Source organism: Embiotoca jacksoni, unplaced genomic scaffold, assembly GCF_022577435.1.
Source record: "Embiotoca jacksoni isolate LCO1_2020_lvr unplaced genomic scaffold, fEmbJac1.0.p SCAF_22, whole genome shotgun sequence".
Taxonomy (NCBI): domain Eukaryota; kingdom Metazoa; phylum Chordata; class Actinopteri; family Embiotocidae; genus Embiotoca; species Embiotoca jacksoni.
This window is the reverse complement of record NW_027185363.1, coordinates 5,211,629-5,229,278: the sequence shown is the minus strand read 5'-3', so window position 1 is coordinate 5,229,278 and position 17,650 is coordinate 5,211,629. Positions and strand designations below refer to the sequence as shown.

General features: G+C 41.4%; 2 protein-coding genes across 3 annotated transcripts in view; both read left to right on the top strand.

Annotated features, from left to right (window-relative positions):
• The window catches only part of LOC138202990 (solute carrier family 22 member 23-like), a 39,456-nt gene extending 29,862 nt beyond the window's left edge, over positions 1–9,594 (top strand). Inside the window, exons 6-10 of the mRNA XM_069157439.1 lie at positions 54–156; positions 950–1,185; positions 2,973–3,005; positions 4,320–4,443; positions 5,011–9,594. Coding sequence (XP_069013540.1) covers positions 54–156; positions 950–1,185; positions 2,973–3,005; positions 4,320–4,443; positions 5,011–6,568 — 2,054 coding nt within the window. The 3' untranslated portion in view covers positions 6,569–9,594. The remainder of the gene's footprint in view (positions 1–53; positions 157–949; positions 1,186–2,972; positions 3,006–4,319; positions 4,444–5,010) is intronic.
• Positions 9,595–11,587: 1,993 nt separating this feature from the next.
• Positions 11,588–16,306, top strand: LOC138202989 (tubulin beta-2A chain). Of its 2 annotated transcripts, XM_069157436.1 has the most exons (5): positions 11,588–11,791; positions 12,246–12,354; positions 12,638–12,646; positions 13,623–13,733; positions 14,861–16,306. In XM_069157436.1, the coding sequence occupies exons 1-5, from the start codon at positions 11,735–11,737 to the stop codon at positions 15,943–15,945; spliced, it is 1,371 nt and encodes a 456-aa protein (XP_069013537.1). In that variant the 5' UTR covers positions 11,588–11,734; the 3' UTR covers positions 15,946–16,306. The 2 variants fall into 2 exon arrangements, with proteins under 2 accessions (XP_069013537.1, XP_069013538.1); XM_069157437.1 differs by lacking the exon at positions 12,638–12,646 and having other exon boundaries at positions 11,589–11,791.
• Positions 16,307–17,650: the final 1,344 nt, after the last annotated feature.

Below are 17,650 nucleotides of genomic sequence, written 5' to 3'. Positions count from 1 at the left end.
TGTATTGTTAATTCTGTAAAAAAAAAAAAAAAACATGTTTTGCTTGTTTCCAGAACTACAAAGAGCTCTTCAAAAGAAACCCAAAAAGACGTGTATTGTGAAAATGGTTGGGACGAGAAACCTGTGGAAGAATATCGTTGTGCTCTGTGTCAACTCGTAAGTGTTGGTCTTGTGTTTTAGAAACCTGTTTGGCCATTTCTTTGTCAAGGTGTGTGTGTGTGTGTGTGTGTGTGTGTGTGTGTGTGTGTGTGTGTGTGGATCTGAAAACAGACAGAGAAATAAGGGAATGCAGGTGCATTTTGTGCAGTCAAGATGCCACTGTTAACCTGGATGCTCGATACAGCATTGATCTTGCACCCTCACTACTTTTGTCCTTCTATATTCGTGCTGCCCTTTCTTTTCATGTCCAATGGGATCTCTCCTCTGCATCTGAGACTTCATCTCTTGCTACGCAGAACCAGCTTTTACCTCTGCTTCAGTGCACGGTGTCCCTGACTCCCTAAGTCAGCATAAATTTTACATGAGCGTTGTCCTTATGAAACATTAGACAACCAGTGGGGAGGGTGTGAGTGTTTGCTTGTCTTTTTTGTGTGCTTGTGGGGTGTGTTGCTGTGTGTCAATAAGGCAATGTTTACATATGTGCAGTTTTTTGAGATGCGTTGAGATGAAAGCAAACAAAATGAAATTGAATTGTTCCTTTTTTTCTTCCCTCTGCAGCTAACCTCTTAATCTGTTAGATTTGTTTGGATCTAGATCTATTTTCTCTGTTGTTTGTGTATACCATTGCATTCCTTTGTTTTATTTCTGTTCACCCTTCACTGCTTTACACTCTGCCTTTCTCCAACATCTTAAGTCCAGTATGCTCTAACATAGCCACTGTATTAATACTGTTGATATTTCCTAATGTTTTTACCTCACCTATTTTCCCCTCTTCACGCTCTTCACCCAGGCTAACGGGTTATGGGATCCACCACTGTTTTGCCCGCAGCATGATGGATCACGAAGCCCAAGAAACCACCATGTTCCATAACTTCTATGCAGACTATTACACAATGGCGGGCATTGCAGTGGCGTCGTGCATTGCGCTGTGCCCAGCCGTAGGCCTGATGGGCCGGCGTGGTGGCCTTCTTATGTTTATGATCATCACTGCCCTGGCATCGCTGCTGCAGCTGGGTCTGCTCAACTGTGAGTGCTTTTCGAAAACCACAATTCCTCTGACATATGAAATTCATCTCACTCTTGAGGAATCGTACCACTGTGATGTAGTTTATTGGGTTTAAATATGGGTTGGGCTGGGTACCAAACTGGATTTAGTACCAAATTTTGATACCTGGGCTACATTCACAACTTTTGCTCCATTAATGCAGAAGTAGATACGATCATTCGTTTTCAACGTGGGTAAATCCATTCTGATGGGATTTGGTAACAGTGAGATAATATAGAATGCTTCCATCTTTATTCATTAATATACAACTTCATTAGGCAATTTAAAGAATACAAAATTCATGGAAATGTATGTTTTGTTGCAGGGTTTTTTCAGACAGTTTTGATACTAGTACTAGTATCAAAACTGTCTTTGCCAAAAGCCTCGGCCAAAAGTTTGAGAATGACACAAGTATTGGTTTTCACAAAGTTTGCTGCTTCAGTGTTTCTTAGATTTTTTTTTTGTGTCCTATGTTACTATGGTATACTGAAGTATAATTACAAGCATTTCATAAGTGTCAAAGGCTTTTATTGACAATTACATTAAGTTTATGCAAAGAGTCAATATTTGCAGTGTTGACCCTTCTTTTTCAAGACCTCTGCAATTCGCCCTGGCATGCTGTCAATTAACTTCTGGGCCACATCCTGACTGATGGCAGTCCATTATTGCATAATCAATGCTTGGAGTTTGTCAGAATTTGTGGGTTTTTGTTTGTCCACCCACCTCTTGAGGATTGACCACAAGTTCTCAATGGGATTAAGGTCTGGGGAGTTTCCTGGCCATGGACCCAACATTTTGATGTTTTGTTCCCCGAGCCACTTAGTTAGCACTTTTGCCTTGGCAAGGTACTCCATCATGCTGGAAAAGGCATTATTCATCACCAAACTGTTCTTGGATGGTTGGGAGAAGTTGCTCTCGGAGGATGTTTTGTTCTTTATTCACCCTCCTTTTAAAGCTTCCAGTCTGTTATTGTAACTCAATCAGCATGACAGAGTATTCTCCAGCCTCGTCCTCGTCAACACTCTCACCGAGAGAATCACTAACATGATGTCAGATGGTCCTTTTGTGGCAGGGCTGAAATGCAGTGGAAATGTTTTTTTGGGGGGATCAAGTTAATTTTCATGGCAAAGAGGGACTTTGCAATTAATTGCAATTCATCTGATCACTCTTCATAACATTCTGGAGTATTTGCAAATTGCCATCATAAAAACTGAGGCAGCAGACTTTGTGAAAATTAATATTTGTGTCATTCTCAAAACTTTTGGCCAGTCATGTAGTTTTGTTTCGGCCGGTATTCGATAGGCCATTTTGACAGTAGAAAAAGCAAAGGTGTAAATAATTAAATCATTATTGACTGAAATCCATTTAGCTGCTTGAGTTTAATGGTCCTGGTATGGTGCAGGCTTCCTCTGTCTCACCCTTCAATTACAAACTTGGACACTTGAATAGAACAGAGCCATTTGTAATGTCATCAGTGACACCAAACGTGATTACACTGTTTTAGTCAATGTGTACCAAAAAACCCTTCAGTCGATCAAAACAGAACACACTAGTTTATTTAGTTACAAATAAGCTAGACTTAATGTTTAACCTGAGTCAACACATCAAGGTTATGTCCATGTTTCATGTTCTTTTTGGAGCTGTTGCTATATTTGCATATTTTTGTTTTGAATGTTTGACCCTGAATTTAATTTACCTGTTGTCTGACAGCTTGGGACGATTTTAATGTTTGTGATCCTGACTGCTTTGTATCTCTTTAATTCTCTAGTGCTGGGGAAGTACAGTAACCATCTGAATATAGGTGAGGTCATCTATTTATTTGTATTCTTTGTAAGTCTTGTGTTTGCTGATACTGTTTGAGTGAGAAAGATAAACTCATCAGTAATTGAGCAATCTTGATTATTTGTATTTCAACTATCATGTATATCAACTTTATATTCATTCAATGTCAAAATTGAATTGTCTCAAATCATGACTCATCACTTACAGTAGGTTGCTGCATTATCTTGATGAGGTTTTAGAAACTGTGCTGCGTGCAGTATTTCATTATGTGTATACAAGCCCGGCAGAGACCCATAATGAAGTCCTAGATGTAATTATGGCTGGCTTTTCCCTTATTCATCCCCTTTGTGTTAAAGAATGGTGAGCCTCCTGGTGAGTTCCAGAGCTGTGAACTCACCACCAGCCTTCCTTCACTGTTCTCCCCTGTTTATCAATCTCTTTGTTCTCTCCACACTAATCCCCCTGTGGGAAGCGAGAGCTGATCACAGAGCAGTCTCGTCTGATCCTCTCTATGCCATCTTCAACATGTCTTAATCATAAAACACTGTATTCAAACCATCTGTGGGCTAAATTTGCTCTTAGTATCTCATCAAAAATTTAAATTTGTTCTGAGAAACAAAAACATTTTGGTTGACCAAGTTTCTTGGCACTTTACCACAAGATTTTCCTTGATTCAGTTAGAAAGTATGTGTTTATAGGCTCTAAAATGCCACCATATGATCCATTTTCTAAAACTGCACATTCTCTTGTGCCGAGAGAATTATAGACACGTTTAATATACGGTAGCCTAGACTACATTCATTGGAGGTGATTTCAATTTGAAATCCTTTTGTCGGATTTTATATGATTTGATTGCTTATTTCCAGAAGATGAGTTGAACTTTTTCAAAAAGATTTTTGAATGGTGCTCAAACTCAGTAACTTAAGTTCCCCAAATTAGATCAATTACATTCAGGCATTCAAATTTAGGATTAAAAAAACCTGAAACCATCTAGGAAAAAATATTACACGCATTTAAATTCTGTAAATTCACTGATATTTTAATTTAAAATATGAAGTATCATAATGGTTAAATTTCACAATTATAGCCTTACTTTGCTTCCATATATCCTGAATGTTTACGCTTTGTATTGTCAGTATTCTATTATTGTCTTTTATAGCTGAATTGCTGCAGTATTATGTAAAAAAAAAAAAAAAAATAAAAAATAAAAAAATTCACAATAAATGATGTTGTGCTTGTCCTTTAACACTCACAGCAGTGTTGTCCCTTCACTGATTATACTGGGCACTGAGTAAAAACTGCTTCATGTGTGTGTCTCCTGCTTTGTCTGCAGATAGCTCAGGTACGCTGAATAAGAACTTCTCCGTCGCCTTCTCCATCATCGGCATGTTCTCCTCCCACGCAGTCAGCAACCTGAGCATCTTTTTCTGCGCTGAGATCACACCCACTGTGATCAGGTAAGCCCACTGAAAGAGCTGGACCGTACCATCACAGGAGGGGGGGATGGGAAATGTGGAAAATTTTAAGTCAGTTGTTACAGTGGTTGTTCATAATGACAATCCTGCAGATGGATTAGCTGCTCCACCTCCTGTTTAATGTTGGTATGGATCTACTGAGCTGCTGAAAACAACAGACTCTCAGTTCAGTGTCAAATGTAATCCACATCTTGTGCAAATTAGTTATCCCCTCAGAGAATAAATGCCACAGCACTTGATGTTCATTATGTGGGGTTATTTAAGCGGTATTATTCTGCTGACAGTGCTTGAAGGTCACCATCTGGTGGCAAACTCAGGCAATGACAGGAAGGGAATGGACTGCATGTGGAGGAGGGCGTTTGGTGGTACTGCAGCACTCTCTGCTGCTGTTTGATAAAATGGCAGAACACAACTGAAAAGTACATGGGGAAAAAAAGAGCTACCCTTTATATTAAAGGATTTAGGTGATGATTCTTCAATACAACATATAGGTCGAGATTAATAGATTAGTGTCTCTACCAGTTTCAATAATTTTCTCTTTTCCTACAGGGGTGGCGGTCTGGGCCTGGTGCTGGCCAGTGCAGGCTTTGGCATGTTGACTGCACCCATCATGGAACTCCACAATCAGAAGGGCTACTTCCTTCACCACATTATTTTTGCCTGCTGCACCCTCATCTGCATAATCTGCATTCTCCTGCTGCCTGAGACACGCTACCAGCCACTCCCTGAGACCCTGGCTGATGGCGAGAGCTACACTCGTCAGCCTTTACTTCCCCCGAGGAAACCTGGAGAACAGCGCCTCCTGCTGGCCCAGTCTGAGAGCAGCAGGGACTACACCAGAGTGCATGACACGCCACTCCATGAGGCAGCCGCCACTGCAGTGTCCACCATGGACTCCACCGCCTCCTCCGCTGTCGATTTGACCGCCGCGTCGGTCGGAGATATATCTGTCCCCATGTTCATGGAGATGCAGACTAGCAAGCCTGAACCTAAAGACCCCAATGGTCACTCAGTTTCATCTTCATCCAAGACCCCCATCAACACACTGGGTAAAGACGGCATCACACATGCCAGTAAACAGCACCGGCTGTCCTCCACTCCTTTACACAAAGCCCCATGCATCACAGATCCACTCTTAGCTGATGCAGAAGAACCTCCAGCGATAGTCCTGGATTCTGTTGAGCCACTGACCAGTTCTACCCGTCCTGAATTGAATGACATTGGTCCATCCCCTACAAGAGAGGCAGGCGCTACCCCTGCCGCTTCATTGGACTCTCTCACTCCCCCCATCCCTCAAACTGTGCCCGCGTCTTTATTGATTTGCACCACACCCATCATCGAGCCCCCACCTAGCACCACATTAGAATCTCCGAACCTGCCGGGTAATGACATCGACACAATCATCACTGAATCTGACCCGCCTTTGCTAGAGGATCCTCATGTTACCTTAGCAGACTCCCCTACTCCATCTATGCATGAAAGCCTCCCTCCATCCCCCGCTCCCTCTCCTGTTCCTGTGACAGACTGTGACATTTCCACTCACCCTCCTCTCTCCATTAGCCCACACTCTGATATTCCCATCCAGTTAGAAATAGTAGATGAACCTACATGTACTCCTTCTATTAGAGACTCCCCCATACCCGCTGTCATAGACTCCCAATCGCCTCAGTTAGATTCTACCTCTCCCTATGTTAAAGATATAACTCCTCATTCCTCTACTCCCCCGAGCCCGGTTTCTGTTTCACCTTCACCCACACCTCCTCCACCCATTGACTCAGGCGATGTGCCCCCAGTGGACACTTCCACTCCCCCTGTCACACTTAATGTCAACACCACTGCACCGCCTCCTACCATTCTCCCCGTTACAGACATTGTGCAGACCTCCACTCCAGAGACAACCACTCACACAGACATTGCACCAGATTCAGCTGCTTTCCTCGTCTTAGATTCAGCACCTACTTCCCTCGCGGATTCAGCCTCTACAGAACCAACTCCCTCCTCTCTAATGGACTGTACCGTGTCCTCCCCCATAGACTCTGGTGTCCTTTCTATCAGAGACAGTGCCAGCACAGAAAACAACACTGTCAATGTCATGGCATTGTCGTGATCCAGTGCTGCGGGAGGGAAATGAAGCTTTAAGTGTTGCACCAGGAGGCAGCCCACCTACATGAATACAGTGCAGGGGAGGGAGGGGCAAGAACTGTCCATCTCAGGCTTCAGGCACTTAATGAAGACTGTTCCCACCTAAACCTGAGGAGACATGTCTCACAGAGTGACTGTACATTTCTCCGTGCCCCCCCTTCCTTCATGCGTTTCACCAACAAAGGAGACCACGCAAGTGAGAGAGAGCCACAGGCTGGTATGTGACAATGTGTTCATGAATGTCACTGGAATTCACCAGCGTATAAACTACTCTGATGTAAATGAATGGGAAATCAATGTAATTTTTAAGAGACAATACCCACAATCACTGAGACGTGTCATCTGCACCGGTGAAGAAATGCAATGATGCTAAAAAGGAAAAAAAAAAAAAAGAAATCATGAGTACTTTTGCTGAAATGAAATGTAAGTCAAACATGTTTGTATTAAAAAGTGTCGCCTTACCTGTATGGACAAGAAAGTCTGAATGTTACAAAGTACTTTTTGCCACTATAGAGGTAAACAATCCAAATTGGAGTGATTCTTCAAAAATACAATGCCAAAAACTACCCTGACCAAAATTAAATGCAGACATAGTGCCAAAACATTAGTGATACAGAATTTGCCTGTCTGGGGAAATCCTGTCTAGTGCTGCCCCCTGCCACATACTGTATTTGGAGTGAAGTGAATCAGATAAACCCCTTTTTAAAAATTGTGAAACACAGACTGAAAGCAGTATCACGAATTGATAAATTAGAATTAGGAAATGAGTTTGAGCGCAACTGCTTTTGTCAACACATAGTTCATTGTATGAGCAGTGCTCTTTGTGAAAAGAATGACCCATATTTTGTCGGTCTGAAGAAACTTTTATTTTTCCAATTCTTTCAGCCAATGAAACGTATTGTATGCAAATGCTTTTTTTTTGTAAATGTGACAATGTAAGTAAATGGATAATTAGTTGTTGAGCTTGATTCTGTTTTGTTTTTTAATTCGAAGTATTATTTTGAATACTCTCCCATGGCGTGCCCTCATTGTACAAAGCTATACTTCATTCTTTCAGTATTTGTAACACCTCAGTGTGGTGGCACTTTATTTTGTTTTCTTTGCAGTGGGGACAAAGCATGAAAATTATTGTGAACTTGTCAACAAAACATAACCTATCAAATCTTAAAAAAAAAAAAAAGGCAAAAGCTATTTTTTGAAATGAAACCCATGGATGACAAAATGTTTGATGTGATTACCAACTGTTGCAGCATCACTAACCTTCAGTGTGTTTTCCAAATCATGTTCTGGCATTAACATCGTTAATGTATATCAGTGTATTCAATACCTTCACACGCATAGCTTGGTTTACCTTTAAAAACAAAACAAACAAAAAAAATGCAACTACACACATTTGTCAAAATGACATTATAAAAATACAGGTCGCATCATTGATATTTTTTAATTGACAGACTCTTGCTTAAGAAAGCACTTATTCTTTCAAAGTCCATGTCCATCTGTAGACAGCATTATACTTGACTTAAATATTTGTGTAACTTGACAGCTGTTGGTTGTAATATTTGTCAAAAGAAGGATGTGTGATTATGGATATACCACTGTTTACAACAATCCTCATAATGATGATAAATAATAATTACACGGTACTGTACAACTTTAGAGCCAACTGAATGATGTCTTCTCATTTCAAATATGATAAAACTATCACAGTATATCATATCACCTATATCCAGGGAGTATTGGTGGTCTATTAAGGTGTCATTCAGGAGTCAAATGCAACACTTGACGGAAGATTCTCTATTACCATCTTGTGATACACTTATGGAGAACCTGACAGGTACCAAAATTCAGTTTTACTTTTATCAAAGTGAACTGTGCACTGATAAAAGGCTATATATCGTGTGGTATTTAAATGGTTGAGCAGACATACCTGTGGTTGTTTTTTCTCAAATGCAGCTTGAATTAAATTATGAAAGCTCTATTTTCCATCAATTTAGGGTGGTCTTTTAATAGATCATCATGTCATTATTATTATTATTATTATTATTATTGAAATATTCAGGTGATCATTTAATGTCAAACATATATATGCTGTGCTGCTACGCCTCAAAGCACAATGACCTGCAATCATATGATGTCAGTTTTGGTGGAGGAGCTTGTCACCTTGACAGTCAAAAAAATGTATTAAAAAAAATAAGGGAAACTGAAGTGGGGTTTTAAAAACAATACAGAAATGACTAGTTACACATCAACTCCACATGTAATCTACTTTGTGGAAAAGGGTGTTAACGCTGGATTTGGAATAAGGAATTCTTGGCATCTGTAGCAGAGAGTGGGTTGACTGCAGTGGTCAGTAGCTTCACATTACTCCAAGTCCCTGTTGTCTGTGAATGTTGGCTTCTCTATCTCAGTGTGCGTATATTGCAGAAATTGAATTGTGTGTCGCCAAAACCCCATTATAAAATTGACGACACGGCACAATACAATTGTTTTTTCTGAGATCTGTTGCTTACACTTTTTCCCATGCAGCTAGTGAGGCAAGTTCAGTGAAAGCAATCCAAAGCAATGTTAGCACCAGCATTAGGGTAGACTGAAAGACATGTTGGAAAAGCAAAAAAAAAAAAAAAAAAAAAAAAAAACTATAACTAAAACAGAATAGGTGATGCCTTTGTATATAGTAGATGTGTGGAAGCGTCCAGTTTCAATTAGATGAAGGATCATGGATCATATGAACTGGTGAGAATTGTTTTGAATTTGGCAAATAAAAATCTCAGAGACATGAAGTCCCCAGTGTACACATTTCAGGTTTTGCTTCTCTCAGCCGTGCGACTCAAAATCTCTTTAAGGGGAGATTTGAATGAATGTAAAAACCATGGATTGTACCATTTATAAGTTTAAATTGTTTGGTCATTTTGTTTTTTGTTTTAACAGACATAATGCACTTGTATATAAGCCATACCTGTTGTTAAAATAAACCACTATTTATTGATCAAATATGGCTATCAGTGAGTTGTTAATTTTGTAGCAACTATTCATGGGTCGTATTGAAAATTGATCCCAAGCTAAAAAAAAAAAAAAAAAAAAAAACTCTTGCACTTCTTCAAAATCATCCAGATAAGCCAACAATGGATTGCCAGACCTGCCGAAATCCCTCAGCCATGCTATAGATATAGTGTAAGGGAATCATGGATATTTTTCAACCTTGGAGAAGAACTACAACCGTGCAGGAATATGCGCTCGAGGGTCGTTTATACATGCCATTCCGTCTTGGTTCTACTGAAGTAAGACTCGTGTCCGTATTCTTGCTACAAAGTCCAATGCGTTTCCAGTGAAAGTGGGGAGGGTAAGGATAGGGTAAAGAGCTCTGACATACAGACGGAGCTGGGAGTGGCACTACTGCTCCTTCGTCAAAAGAAGCCAGTTAAGACTCGTGTCCGTATTCTTGCTACAAAGTCCAATGCGTTTCCAGTGAAAGTGGGGAGGGTAAGGATAGGGTAAAGAGCTCTGACATACAGACGGAGCTGGGAGTGGCACTACTGCTCCTTCGTCAAAAGAAGCCAGTTGAAGTGGTTTGCGAATCTGGGGATTTTCGGGGTACATGCAACTGGTGGGAGACGCGATGGAGGGATTATTCGTCTCATCTGGCTTTAGAACGCCTTGTAATCCCCCACGAGGAGCTGGAAAACGTTGCTGGTGAGAGGGAAGTCTGGGCTAATTTGTTCGACAACCCGACGCCAAATATGCAGAAGAAAAGGAATGGATGGACCGTATTTTCCATAATTTTGGGCCTAAATAAAATTAAGTTGAAATTGTTCCAATATTAACGAGATGGCTCCAGTTCAGAGCCACAAAACAGGCTTGGGGAAATCGCACCGTGTCAATGTACGTCCTCTCAAGGAACCTATTTTTGCTACTGACAGGCTCAGATTCTAAATATAATTTTCTGACAATATTATGGAAAGTATAACTTGCCACCCGAAAAAAAAAAAAGTATTACGTTGCAGCCCATTTCACTGCTACTGGCTGAAGCATTATCATTCAATAGTGGTGATTAATGTTGTTGTGCCCATTGGTCACATACCTACACAAAGACATGTTTAAGAAGTTTCCCTTTGTACTTAAAATCTGTAAACGTCATTGTGTTGCCAGAGAAAATGTCAGTTATTTGGATTTATCCTTGGAGAACAAGGAACGTTCACGTAACCCATCCAGTACCCCAATTGTTGCGATATTTGAGTCTGGATCAAACTGTCAGACCTAATTTGCTGTCCCTAGGGCCCTGCCCAAAGTGACTCCTATATTTTACCCATGGTTAAGGGTCTCTCATACAGTGGGGCCCTGTGTCAAAACCCAGTTTTGATACATGATGCATATCCTCTATTCAAAGTATGTTTAATCAAATCATCACACACTAAAAGAGATAGGGCAAACCGTGAGGCATGGCCATATTCCAGCAAAGAAACACTGTAGTGTTTAAGATTCAGTGAAACTAGTTGGGCAACGTGTACATGTGGGGGACTCACCTCATTTTTAAGGCCTTCCCTTGAATCACTCCGTCCCAGATGGTGTCATTTCCGGAACTCATTGCAGCATCTGCATTAAAACATTCATGGCGAGGTTAAAAACATGTCAAAATTCCAAATAATATTTTTGTAGTGTTTTGAAACAACCGACTCTTTTGTGCAGGTAGCTAAACATTGCTCCTGACTATCACAGACATCGCATGATTGAATCAGGACATGTAGCCTATCTGCAGTCTGCAGTATTGCACTGATAAATGTTGACTCATCCTGGCAGGGAGAACATTTGCCTGGACTTAAAATAAAAACCTCAAACCAGTGAAAAAAAGGCAGACAACGGTTTCCCTGCATGGGGCAGGGTGGTGTCAGGGGGATGATGCGGCATGAGCCACTGCATCAAACTGGGGCGCTCCTATTGGCTGATGGGGATATTGGGATGCTACGCTGTATGTAACGTCATCTGACCAGCAACGCGTTTATCTATCTCGCCGGCTCAACGCTCACCCTGGAAATGAGGCAAGTGCTGATTTTGAGAAACACAACGACAAGAGACTAAAGAGTGGACACCGTTCAAGTCGACAAAGGACCCTCTCTGCCCGCATCCGCAGCGCACCATGAGGGAAATCGTTCACCTCCAGGCTGGACAATGTGGAAATCAGATTGGGGCGAAGGTATATATATATATATATGTATATATTTATAGTCATTTATTTTAAAAAGGTAAAATTTAACCAAGTAGTTGTAGTTTAAACGCAGAACGCCACGTTATTTTTCCAGGGATTATTTAAAATAATGTAGTAAGTCAAGTCATTTAAACAGTTAGTTTGGTGCCTCTTGGACAAAAAGGAAGACAAATCTCTTTTACTAAGTTTAATATAAATTATTAACAGTTTATATACGTGCAGGGTGCGGTTCAGTCCAGACTGGGCTTCGGTCGGAGGCAGTGGCTGCAGGGATGTGCCCCCCACTGCTGCGTGTCATTTGCCACCAAGCAGATGCGCAAAAACCAAAACAAGGACTGACGCACTTTAAATTCATTTTCACGCCACGTTTTTTTTTTTCTTCTCTTTTTGCAAAATCTCTTCATCAATTGAAGCTCATGAGAATATTTTTGTCCTGTATTAGTTCTGGGAGGTGATAAGTGACGAGCATGGAATCGATCCCACCGGTAGTTACCAAGGTGACAGTGACCTGCAGCTGGAGAGGATCAATGTCTACTACAATGAGGCATCAGGTAAAAATAAATCAGCAAATCAAGTTTTCAGTAAATCAAATGTTTGCATGAATACTTAACCCCAACATGTTTCCATTGCTCATCATTCTTGCATGGCCTTATGCTACACAGACCTAATTTCAATGCCACAGTGTGCTTGTGTCACTGATTTAGCAACAGGGAAAAGTAGGTCCCACCATGAGTGCATGGAAAAGAAATAGGACATTGAACCTGCTAAAATATCGCTCTCTGTCTCACCCCTCCCCTCCCCTAACCCCCCCTCCTTCTCTGCCCCTCTCTATAGGGAGTACAGGTAACTGCAGTCTCTGTATGGCTGACCCCGAGCTGTGCCGTGGTGTCATCTGAGTATCTGCTTTTATTGGTGTGGCATGCTGAAGGTCATTCCAAATGTATCCTATGTTGTTGCCAACATCCAGCGTAAATTAAACAGACAAACAGCACCATGAAGGTGCAGTAATCATAAAGCATAGCTTTTGTGCTTCATCATTTGGACTGATGCTTTCAAAAAGGCACAAGATAGTCACCGTCTCAGTCAATGCAGGATTGAGATCAAACTCAGCACTCATCCACTTTGGCTAAATAAAAGGTCCCCATAGGGCAACATTGCATATTCACCACAGTTGTCTACCCCCATCTCCATTTCCAGGCAGCAGCCATTTTATTGATCCTAGTTTCAGTGTTGCATGCTGGCATCAGTGTCGCCTTGTGTCACTATTGCATGCGGATTGAATATCTGACTAATTAAATTCTTGGCCGATTTTGACAGAGGAAAGCAACCTTACAGCTTAAGCAGTGAAAGTGAAAAGAAAAATGAGGCAGGGGTAGGGGAAGATTGCATCTTTGTTTGACTGGACTACGCAGAGCTCAGCACTTTGAAAGCCTCACTGGTCTAGAATAAGCAGTGCAGCATGCTGCAGTAGCTTGCTTGCAAGAAGGGTCTCAGACAGAGAAGATGGAGCAAAGTAAAGTGCAAAAAATAAAAAAGATGTCTGTCTGTAGATACCCATCTTGATGAGCAGGCTAGTGTTTGTTAAACAAAAGTCTGTTTACATAAAATATCACATGAGCAAACGTGCTGCTGCAATTATATTCTTTAAGGTTCTTTAAGGTACACCTATTGTAGAGGATCTTTTGAAATAAAGGGATTTTTTTTTTTTCCACGGTTCATTACAAATGTTCTTACATTATGGACAGTGAGCCTGTCGATATCTTACTCCACCCTTCCATCAATTACTTCTCCCTATCCCTCCCTCACTTCCTTTCCAAAGGCAGCAAATATGTCCCCCGTGCCATCCTGGTGGACCTGGAACCAGGAACCATGGATTCAGTTCGCTCCGGCCCATTTGGACAACTGTTCAGGCCGGACAACTTTGTCTTTGGTGAGTGGATAATAAATCAGAATGCCACCGCTCATCCTGAACCAACTGCACATATGTGCTGACATGTATGTGCATGTCAGCAACTGCTGCCACATCCTGTCAAGCTGTGCTCCGCTTCACCGGAGAGGACTGCAAAGTACTGTATGTTCCGAGCACAAAGCTTCTGTGTCTTGGTGATGTGCCAGTAGTGTAATATATTACCCGTGAGCAGCTGTGTCAGACTGAGACAGCTCTTTTTGGAGACTTAGGAAAAAAAACAATCTGCTTAGAGACGTGCTGATAACAAATGAAGCTATAGGGGCGAAACAAATTGCATCACAGGATGACTATTCATTTTCAGTACCATGAAATACACGAGCATAAACAACTTGCAACACATATTTGCTGGTTATGAAATAATTTACTAATGCTTCATAGGGCAGTACAAACATGTTAACAAGAATACAATTTACAGCCCTGCTAGCAGCTCTGTGAAACTATACTGAGACACACTGGTGCTTTGAGCTACATGCTAATGTCAGCATGGTTAACACATGTTGATGTTAAGCTTATTTTGTTTAGCATGCTAGCATTGTAATATGTCCTAATTGTCACCAAACCCAAAGTACATATCAAGCTCATGGAAATAATTTATGTCAGTCAGTTTTTCAGGTATTCATAAAACAAAGTATTATACAGATGGAAATTTTGTGCTACTGATGGTACAAGAGGAAATCAGAGGATCACCACAGTTACTTCAATACATCTTGAGGGAGGCTCACCAAGCCCCACTGCAACCCAGTCAATAGGTGAGGAGACTATTCACCCAAAACCATAAACCTAATGGATGTGCGAGAGGAAACATCAATCAACAAAGGATTTACTCAGAATTAGGAATATCTGAAACAAATTTTATGGCATACCCATCCAGTACTTGTCAAGACATGTCACTAATACCAACAATATAAACCTCATTGTAGGGCCAGATGAAAAGTTACTTTATCAGCAAAGTCAATAGGGTCGATCCTCTGTGGACCATGGATTTCATAGCAATTGATTGATATTTTGGCTACAAATTAAAAACCTGTATCAATAATCAAACCATGATTTGTTCAACATGATTTATCTTTAAACATTACATCATGCAGGTCAAAGTGGAGCAGGAAATAACTGGGCCAAGGGCCACTATACCGAGGGAGCTGAGCTGGTGGACTCTGTATTGGATGTGGTGAGAAAGGAGGCTGAGAACTGCGACTGCCTCCAGGGCTTCCAGCTCACTCACTCCCTCGGTGGAGGCACAGGTTCCGGAATGGGCACACTGCTCATCAGCAAGATCCGTGAGGAGTACCCCGATCGCATCATGAACACCTTCAGTGTCATGCCTTCCCCGAAAGTGTCTGACACTGTGGTGGAGCCCTACAATGCCACCCTGTCTGTCCACCAGCTAGTGGAAAATACAGACGAGACCTTCAGCATTGACAATGAGGCTCTGTACGATATCTGTTTCCGCACTTTGAAGCTGACCACACCAACCTACGGAGACCTCAACCATCTGGTATCAGCCACAATGAGCGGGGTGACCACCTGCCTCCGTTTCCCAGGTCAACTCAACGCTGACCTTCGTAAGCTGGCCGTCAACATGGTTCCCTTCCCGCGATTGCATTTCTTCATGCCGGGCTTTGCGCCCCTCACGAGCAGGGGCAGTCAGCAGTATCGCGCCCTCTCCGTGCCAGAGCTCACACAGCAAATGTTTGATGCCAAGAACATGATGGCGGCGTGTGACCCCCGTCACGGACGCTACCTCACAGTGGCAGCCATCTTCCGTGGCCGCATGTCGATGAAGGAAGTAGACGAGCAGATGTTGAGTGTGCAGAACAAGAACAGCAGCTACTTTGTGGAATGGATTCCCAACAATGTGAAGACCGCCGTTTGCGACATCCCTCCCCGTGGCCTCAAGATGTCCGCCACCTTCATTGGCAACAGCACAGCCATCCAAGAGCTGTTCAGGAGGATCTCTGAGCAGTTCACTGCCATGTTCCGCCGCAAAGCTTTCCTCCACTGGTACACTGGAGAGGGAATGGATGAGATGGAGTTCACTGAGGCCGAGAGCAACATGAATGACCTGGTGTCTGAGTATCAGCAGTACCAGGATGCCACCGCAGACGAAATGGGGGAATATGAAGAAGATGAAATGGAGGATGAGGAAGAAGTCCGCCATGATGTCCGCCACTGATTATGAAACACTGACAAAACATCAAGCCACTTCCTAATAATGATAATTGTTGTTGGACAAGTGCAGTGAGATAATAAAGAGTATGCCAGCGATAACGATGTTCAACTAAATATTGCAAAGTGCAGATCATTGTATGACATATAGTTGTTTAGCAAAAATTATGCTGCATATAGATATGGCTTATACTGACAAAGAACATGATTGGTGTTAGAACCTAAAATTATGCAAGTATTATAGTATTCGGTTTTCCAAGTCATGCTTTGCCAGTGTCAAAAGATATGCTCTTGTCCTTGATACAGTTTTGTAACATTAACATGCATCCATTGTCTCACAAGTCCTAAAATAAAAGATCCAATCCGAATTTCATGTCATGTGTTTTTTGTTATAGTTACAGTGTGAATATTTTGTTGGCGTCGGCTGCTGTCATTATTCTAATGTGTTTTGACTGGCACATATTTTCCCCATGTTCTCACATGTTGCAACATCTCATACATGTGATCACGTGTCCTGTGTGGAAAACATGGGAACACAGTTGTTTTGGTGTTTTTGTGAGTTTGTTGACTAAAGCATCATACAGTTGAACCTTTTCATTTCTGGACACATTTTGTCCCTTAAGATAATGAATAGCAGCCACTTATCTGATACATTTGCGAAGTATAAAGAAAGTGAAGCAACCAGAAGAAACATTTAACTTAAAACATTTTTGTTTGGTTTAAGTTTCATAGAAGTATGCAAATTGTGAAAGCCATTGTGACAGCTTGATCTATTGCATTATAAGTAGGTACGAGATTGACACACATCCAAACGACAAGGGAGGAGCCCAGCGCAAGCAAATAAACAAATCTGTACAGAACATGCAGAGAAAGTAATGGAAGAATTTCAAAAGTGATCACAAGAATGTAAAGTTTACAGTAACATGATGAAACTCTTGATGTTTGGGTCTTCTGACAGTCTTGTCAAGTGTCTACTTGTCACACAGATAAGAGTGGAAACTGGCTGTTGAACTCTCCAAGGATTTTGAGTCTGAAATATGTTACCCTACAACCACGCCTCTGACGGGGCACATTTTTACATTTGACAGCTGATTGATCATGTGCTGTGACATGAATGATGGCCAGAAGAGGAAATTCTAAAAAAGAAATAAACCAGAGAGAGAAGTGGAACAGCAAAGTTTTGCCCCGAGTAAGGTGGAAGATACTCAGAATAGCCGGCTTTTCGGTATGTTATTATAAGTAAATTAGAAGCAAATCATGTTATTAACCTTCTCTTCTTTTAGGGAAAATGGCGCAAAGGACAATATTTATCTCAAACAAATAATACCAGAGGAAAGAAAAAGAGAAAGCGATAATTGCGAGGTCGAGCTGAGAGTTGTAGGTCTGATCCATGACAAGTTAGTCGGATCACCTCAATGAGGCCAAATTCCATGTCATAAATTAACTCACTTTTCTTCTGGATGTCACAACTGATGAAAGGGTTCATTAACAAAATTGCTCGGAGCAGTTTTAAACATGAACTGACAGCTGTCTGAGATTGGGAAAGACAAACTTTGCAAGGTGACATTATCTGGAGGACACACTTGTTCTGGTTAGATACCAGTAGAACAACAAAGCAATAAAACAATACATTGACTAAAATGATAAAAAAAACATATTTTGAAGGTGGAGAAGAAAGAGAACAGAAGGGGATAAGCCAAAAAATATATGTA